Source organism: Arvicanthis niloticus, chromosome 8 (genome assembly GCF_011762505.2).
Source record: "Arvicanthis niloticus isolate mArvNil1 chromosome 8, mArvNil1.pat.X, whole genome shotgun sequence".
NCBI lineage: Eukaryota > Metazoa > Chordata > Mammalia > Rodentia > Muridae > Arvicanthis > Arvicanthis niloticus.
The window spans coordinates 10,511,560-10,519,444 of NC_047665.1; the positions used below are offsets into that span (position 1 = coordinate 10,511,560).

General features: G+C 46.6%; 1 protein-coding gene across 1 annotated transcript; it reads left to right on the top strand.

The window, feature by feature from the left end:
• The first annotated feature begins 1,761 nt into the window (after positions 1 to 1,761).
• Msx2 (msh homeobox 2) lies at positions 1,762 to 7,659 on the top strand. The gene is made up of 2 exons (XM_034510390.2): positions 1,762 to 2,233; positions 6,055 to 7,659. Exons 1-2 carry the CDS (start codon positions 1,855 to 1,857, stop codon positions 6,477 to 6,479), a joined length of 804 nt encoding a protein of 267 aa, XP_034366281.1. The 5' UTR covers positions 1,762 to 1,854; the 3' UTR covers positions 6,480 to 7,659.
• Positions 7,660 to 7,885: the final 226 nt, after the last annotated feature.

Genomic DNA, 7,885 nt, shown 5'->3' on the forward strand with positions numbered 1-7,885 from the left:
TGCTTGTATCTTGTGGTAGGAGAAAGTTCCAAAGGTTTTTAGAAGACTCATTTAGAACTTCTTAATGTTTAAAAAAAAAAACTTTTCCAAAACTGAACTAAATTATCTGGTAAAGAGTTTTTAATCTTCTTAGATTTCTACACCCATGGGTTCTCTCAGACCAGTGGGGTTTCACTTTGGGCATGTTTAAGGCAAAGGACACTGTTTCAGAGCGGTATTCTGGAAAGGATCTGGAGGTTTAGGAGGTCAAGTTTCTAAGTCTTCTAAACTGGAGGTACCTGCTAAGCTTTGGTCATTTAAAACAATTTGGAGCAATGGTCCTCCCCTTCAGTGTTGGAGAGAGTATTTAGGGAGCATTTGCTGTTTGGGACCAGGACTGAGCGGGCTCCTCTTCCCCCCTCCCCCCCAGGATGGGATGGGTTTTTGGATCTAAGAAAAAGCTTCTGCAGGCTGAAGTGGGTCATTTGAAGCGATCTGTCTGATCCTGCTGGCTTGCAGAGTGTGTGTGTGTGTGTGTGTGTGTGTGTGTGTGTGTGTGTGGAATTATTTCAGGCCTCTATCTCAAAACTCTCTTCTTCAATGCAGTGACACAGTTGGTCATTAATGCTTTGGGGCTGCTGTTGATTTAGGGTGGGATCCTGAGAGATATGCCACTTAAAATTTTAAGTCAGGTGAGATGAACTTTCCCCAAAGATATTCAAGCTTTGGATTTGCAAAGTTGAACCCTGTTATTTGCAGGGAGAATAAAGACAGTAAATGTCACAAGTACCCTTCTCCCCTGCCCATCACCTCCCAAGGCAGATGCTGACATCTGAACTCCAATGACAATCACAAACTCAAAATACTCATGAGCACACATCTGTACAGGCCTAGAGAGGAGTCTCTCGAGGGGTGAGAAAATACACCCACTTACAGTTTCTAAAAGTTGTCCTGTTTGGAGAGACGAAGGAATGGAGCTCATTTGTATAAATTAGCTGCCAGGATCAATGGGCACTGGGTCTGCTGGTGCACACCTATAATCTCAACACTGGGGAAGAAGCCACTGGGGAGTTGTAGCAAATTCAGGACCAACTTGGGCAATATAGTGAGCGGTTTTTAAGCTAGCCAGAGCTGGAGAGCAAGAGTCTATTTTAAAGGAAAAGAAAAAGGGGCAAAGGGTAGAGATTAGTTGGATATCCCTTGGCCACCTCTCAGCCTTTCTCATCTTGGTTCTTCTTCTTAAGGAATGAGTTATAGCTAATGTCTTGGAACACTCACCAAAGACAAGACAACTAGGGACCATGCCAAAACTACTTACTTCTATTGGCCAAGATGCTGGCTACTGTTTTCCACTATAGTTACAAAGTTACACTAGTTTGGGCTCATAGTAGGAGCTTTATAAATGGTCCAGGAATGCCATCTGCAGATTTCCAAAGTTCTCAGGCGGAGCGTGTGGGATCGGCACCAGGTACACTTTAAAGACGGGTTAAAAGACAAGAAATGAGACTCGGCAAGCTTCCTCTTTAAACAATCGGCTTTAATTATGTCTTAGACTTTTCAGTTTGGGCGATTATAACCCTTGAGGGATCGCCTAATAACAACTCTGCTGACTGCTCCTGTAATTAACTCCTAATTTATTTCAAACGGGGCGGAGGGAGGGCACCAGCCTCTCCAGGGAGAGCCAATCGGAGGCGAGCATCCGTGGCGTCAGGACCAGGGCCGTCGCCAATTGGTTGAGCCGAGTCTCCCACTTCCCCTCGGAGGACAGGCTGGGCTCCGGGCGCGCCCCTGCCGGCTCCCCCCCCAAAAGTTGGAGTCTTCGCTTGCGAGTTGCCAGCGGAGTCGCGCGCCGACAGCTACGCGGCGCAGAAAGTCATGGCTTCTCCGGCCAAAGGCGGTGACTTGTTTTCGTCGGATGAGGAGGGCCCCGCGGTGCTGGCCGGCCCGGGTCCCGGGCCTGGAGGAGCGGAGGGCGGAGCGGAGGAGCGCAGGGTCAAGGTCTCCAGCCTGCCCTTCAGCGTGGAAGCGCTCATGTCCGACAAGAAGCCGCCCAAGGAGTCGCCCGCGGTGCCACCCGACTGCGCCTCGGCTGGCGCTGTCCTGCGGCCGCTGCTGCTGCCGGGACACGGCGTCCGGGACGCTCACAGTCCCGGGCCTCTCGTCAAGCCCTTCGAGACTGCCTCGGTCAAGTCGGAAAATTCCGAAGACGGAGCGCCGTGGATACAGGAGCCCGGCAGATACTCCCCGCCGCCAAGTGAGTGCGCGTCAGGGACGGGATCCGGGCTGGACCAGCGCGTGGGGTCCCAGAGGGGCTGGGGACGAGTGTTAAAAGGATGATGCTCTTGAACCCCTTGGTACCCCAGTTCAGCGAGCGGTCCGCATCCCAGAATCCCCAGCTGCGAGGAATCTACAGTACCTGAGCTCTGGCTGGCATTTGAAAACCAAACCAAGTTGTTGATTTCTGCAGCCCTTAGCCCCCTGCTCCGAAAGCTTCATATTTGTGTAGCTGCCCAGGAAGTAGGGGAGAGTCACTGTTTTGTTTTGTTGAGTCAGGGTCTCCTGTGGCCCGTGCTGGCCTCGAACTCGGTATGCAGCTCAGGATGGTCTTGAACCCGTCTCGTCCACCACCTAAATACTAGAATAACTGGTGTGCACCACCACACAGGGCCGGGATCCGCTTTAAATGAGTATCGAAACGTGGTTTTGCTGACCTTCGAGACATACAGGTGGCCCCGAGAAGTGCACCCCACTATAAAGATTAGGCAATTGGAAGTTAACCAGACATGAAGTGGAAATCCTTGGTTTTCTTCAAACTCCACAATGTCCATCCCGTGAAGGGATGGTGGCAGAGATTGATTCAGAAAGGAAGCTTCTTGTATTCAAGTCCGTTGTTGGTTAGGTTCTAAGCGTTGCTGGGAGCTAGTTTGGGCCAGACCCTCGTGGGCTCTCCTGGGCTCACAGTAATAATTAACAACATTCCTTCAGAACTTGAGAATGTACAGTGGGGTGGCCACAAGTTCACCAGATTTGGCTGCTTGCTAGAACCTCAAAGTACAGGCAGAGGCATGCCACCTGTGGCTACCCCTTCAAACTTGGTGGCTAGTGAGTGCTTAAAGGATTGCTCTTACTCGTCCCAGGGTCACCATCCGTGCTTGCACTGGGGCGTGGGGGATCTGGTGTCTTTCTTTGCTCTCTGCCCGGCTTTTGAGCGTGATGGCCATATAGACCTTTTCACCTCACTTCCTCCAGTGAGGCTGTGCCGACTTCTTTTCCAGACTTAGCATCCCTGCAACTTTGTTTAGTTTCATCTCTTGGCCTTTGAGATTTATCTACTCTGTTGCCTTCTCCTCACCCCCCTTGCCTACTTCTCACCAAACTTTGGGAAAGTTGAGAAAGAAGGAGAGGGATTGTGGAGGGACTTTCCAAGCTAAGCTGGAAGAGAACTCGTCTTCCTTTCTACCTTTCGGCCCTTGCCCTCGGGACTAGAGATGCAAAGTATTTTGTGAACAAAACAAGACCATATACCCAGGCGTCAGTGGCTGTCCCCTCTGGCAGTCTCTCTCCACCCTGTTGGAAATTCTGAAAGGCTGAAAGGGCGCAGAGATTAAGGACTTAAAGAATTTAAACTAAAGTTTGCACAGTGCTTTTCACGACATTATCTTATCTGATCTCCTTTGTGCTGCAGCCGAGAGCCTCTTGTTAACAGAAGAGGCCGTTTCGCTGCGGAGTTCAGAGGGATCAGCAGTTTGGGCCCATGGAAAAAAAAAAAAAAAAAAAAAAAAAAAAAAAAAAAGCTCTTGGGAACATTTATTTGCTCATTACCCCCCAAGTGGGGCTCTGGGCACTCCAAAATGTAGTTCTCTAAGCCACCCGAGGGATAAGTAGTATTTATTCATTTTATTGTCAGTGAAATGGAGGTTCAGAAACTTGAAGAGTCTTAACTTGTTTAACAAATTTGGAGTGCCTGTATTCCTAGGCCTGGGGCAATGCCCCACAACACACCCAGGATTTCAGCCTTAAATGGTATGGTGGCCAAAGGTCAGAAATCCTGGCATACTTAGGCCTCCTGGTCTGGTGGGGCAGTCCCCCCACCCCTGCCCCCACTCCACCCCCACAGGCTCTGCAATGTCTCTGCAGTGGGCGGTTTTCCTTGCCCTAGATAAATCTTTTTTTGTAAGAGAAACTAGGGGCTTTCGGAGGAGGTTTCATTTGGAAATGTAAGATTTGTTGATACTTGGGGGTGGAATTGTCAGCAGGGTGAGCTCAGAGCTTGCCAGAAATCAGCTGGGGGGGGGGGGCAGGAGTTGGAGGGATTGACCCATCTACCCCTGGTCCTTTGAAGAGAGTAGGATAAAAATTTGTTTCACCTTGTATAATCACATGCTTTCTTTGGCTGGTATAAAATGGGGTGGGGGAAGAGCATGGGAGTGGTAGGGGAATATTCTGGCATGGCTGTGCCACCTATGTACTGTCCTCATGGCCAGAACTTTAGAAGTCACCATGGCACCCCAAGAATAACCCAAGCTACCCTGGTTCAAAACTCTCCCGGAGGACCAGCAGCAAGTATATGCATTAAGAGTTTGGTGTCTGAAAGGGATCCTGGGTTGGATTGGGAAGGGGAGAATTCCGAAGTTCTCCTGCTCTTGGTGTTTAGCCTGTGAGCAGAGAGGAAAAGCTCCCCTGCCCTTGGCTTATTTGGGAATTAGCACATGCAAAAGTCCAGGCCTTTGGGAAGTCTAACCATTGCTCTCCCAGACTGCTGTTTTTCCTGATCACAGAACCTTCTACTCTGTAAAATTAACAATGTGACACCAGGACAGGGGCTGGGTTGGGACTTGTGCTGTGTCACTCTCAAGGATGAAGTATAAATTCTTCTTTGGGCCACCAAAGTAACTAAACAAGAAAGGTTACATTCCCCTGCATACACCAGAGCTAGCACTCTGGCTACATTAGGGAAATTAGCCTGGCTCGTAAAAGCCAAATGCAGAAAAATAATTGTTTAGCATTCTATTCTTGTCGCCTATGCTCCTCCCCTAGCCTCCAGGAAAACAAGACCAGAATTAGTCCCTGCTGCGGAATCACCTTGAGGCCCCATCCTTGTGCTTCCTATAACAACCCGTTTTAAACAGAGTCCGGACGCTGCTGCCTGTCTTTATTTTGCTTGTTATTCTCTACTTCTAAATTCCAACAACAAAATAATCACTTATACACTTGCAGTAAACTATGGAATGGATAGAGGAGAGTCAGACGCCATCATCACTGCAGGCAGAGAGATTTCCCTTGACATGTCCGTTTATGAGCAAGCTAATTTTCCCTCTGTCTTAGTGAAGTTTATATTGCCAAAGCACACAGCCAAGAAACTTATCCCACATCCAGATCTGTAAAATGATGCTGGGGTTTTATCATCTCTAGGGTAGATGGAGTGACAGCTGTGTGGTTGTTTATGGCTTGGATCTGCCCTTCCATCCATAGATGCTACTTGTTTATCACAGGCCTTATCTGGATGATTATTCTTCATAAACAGGCTTGATGCAACCCAACTTTTCTGGTTCAGAGAGCAGTTCAAGGCTAACTCAGTACCTAGCACCCCATTTGTTTTCCTCCTGATGCGCAGGTCTTACTGAAAACAGGTATGAGTTCAGACCCCCATTTAAAAGACAGGAGATTGAATTCTGAGGAAGTTTTATTTCTTAGATAGTTCTTAACTCTTGTGACTTGTAGAGGGGCTTGAGTCCTGGTTTCTATTTCCATTTTGTGCAGTGCAATATGTTTTCCATATAAAAAGTTTCATGACCTCATTACTCAAGCTGATATAAAATACAGCAACTACTTACCATTTAAATGTAGTCCTTTTCCATCACTGACTACTTCACACACACACACACACACACACACAGAGAGAGAGAGAGAGAGAGAGAGAGAGAGAGAGAGAGAGAGAGAGAGAGAGAGACAGAGACAGAGAGAGACAGAGAGAGACAGAGACAGAGATTTGACAAAGTTACCTTTTTACAAATTGAAACAAAGTTTCGGAGAGATTACAAAGTTCGCTAATTGATTTCCCTCTCTGTCCTTTAGGACATATGAGCCCCACCACCTGCACCCTGAGGAAACACAAGACCAACCGGAAGCCACGCACACCCTTTACCACGTCCCAGCTTCTAGCCTTGGAGCGCAAGTTCCGCCAGAAACAGTACCTCTCCATTGCAGAACGGGCCGAGTTCTCCAGCTCTCTGAACCTTACAGAAACCCAGGTCAAAATCTGGTTCCAAAACCGAAGGGCTAAGGCGAAAAGACTGCAGGAGGCGGAACTGGAAAAGCTGAAAATGGCTGCCAAACCTATGCTGCCCTCGGGCTTCAGTCTGCCCTTCCCTATCAACTCACCCCTGCAAGCAGCATCCATATATGGGGCTTCCTACCCCTTCCATAGACCTGTGCTTCCCATCCCGCCCGTCGGACTGTATGCCACGCCGGTTGGATATGGCATGTACCATCTATCCTAAGGAAGATCAGATGGACAGACTCCAGGATGGATGTTTGCATAAAAGCATCCCCCTCCCTCTCCAAGAAGGTGGTGCCAATTTTGCTCTTCAACGCAAACCTTGCGTTGTCACCCTAAGCATCAGGCCTCCGGGGCCACTTGATACAAAGTGAATTTGTTATTTAGGTGAGAGGCACTAAGACCTACTTTGTTTTCGTAATTTTCCAAATGCCCCCTTTTCCTCTCACAAATATTGGCTCTTCTAGTTTTTATGTATAAATATATAATAAAATATAAGACTTTTTATATGCCAGATGTAAAAATTCAAGTTATTTTGAAAGGCAAAATTTATATATACATTTATCCATTTTTCTAGATAGTGTGTTCTTAAGATACTGTGTTAAGTCCATTTTCTACATTTTTCTTAAAGGGAAAGAGATTATTTGCAGAATTTGCAAAGCTGGTGGACTTGCTTACTAAAAACATACCAGAAGTAGACACAGTGCACACAGGATGTAGTTTCAGATAGATTCTTGCAAGTGAAGAGGGGTGTGTACATGTTTGCAGTTTGTGTGCATAAGAAAAAAAAATGTCTTGAGATGCACATTTGATCTTATTTTTTCCTCTTCTTCATCCCAGATTCTTAAATCTTTGTTTTTTAAGGTCCATGAGAAGAGGGTGAGAATAACTCTGAGATTACTCAGGGTAAGGTAGAAAATAGGAAACTGCATTTCAAGTCACTGGAGTGAAAGGAGATTTAGAAGGTAAAACACGTTTGTAAGAGTTGATTTCTATGAAATGCTGACTACATCAGTCCTCACACGTTAGAGAGGAGCTTGCAAGTAAATATCAGAATAAGTGTCTTATAACTGTTGCCTATATTTTAAATATTCTTCAACAGTCCATAGGATAAGGAAGGAAAAGAATGCTTTCTCTCTGTGTGTGTACTTCCTGTATGTCCTAAACGTATTAGGGGGCTTTATATACTCTAAGGTGTTGGGTAGCTGGTGAAGCCATGTGTTTGACTTGCTGGAAATGGTGTTGTCAGACAACACAGTTCCTCGGGAGTTCACCTTCCATCTCTTCTCCTAAAATATTTTTATCCCGTTGAAAGGGTATCTTGTATAATTTTATATATTTTATTGAAGAGTTATTTCTTATCTCTTACTCTGAATTAAATTAAAATGTTTTATTGCAGTAAAGCCTGTCCCAACTCACAATTATTTTTAAAAGCACTCTAATCTTAGTTGGACTCAAGGGGGAACCCCTTCCAGATAAGGAAGGGGGACTGGCGCTTTTAATTGCTCCATTAATGTAAATCAAATCAAGTTGTGGCCAGATTTGGGTGGTAGAGGCTCAAGCCCTGGGACACTTGGAAATGTCAGCTGGCAGCCTGTATGGTTTAGGAAGAAGCTGTTGAAATCGCCA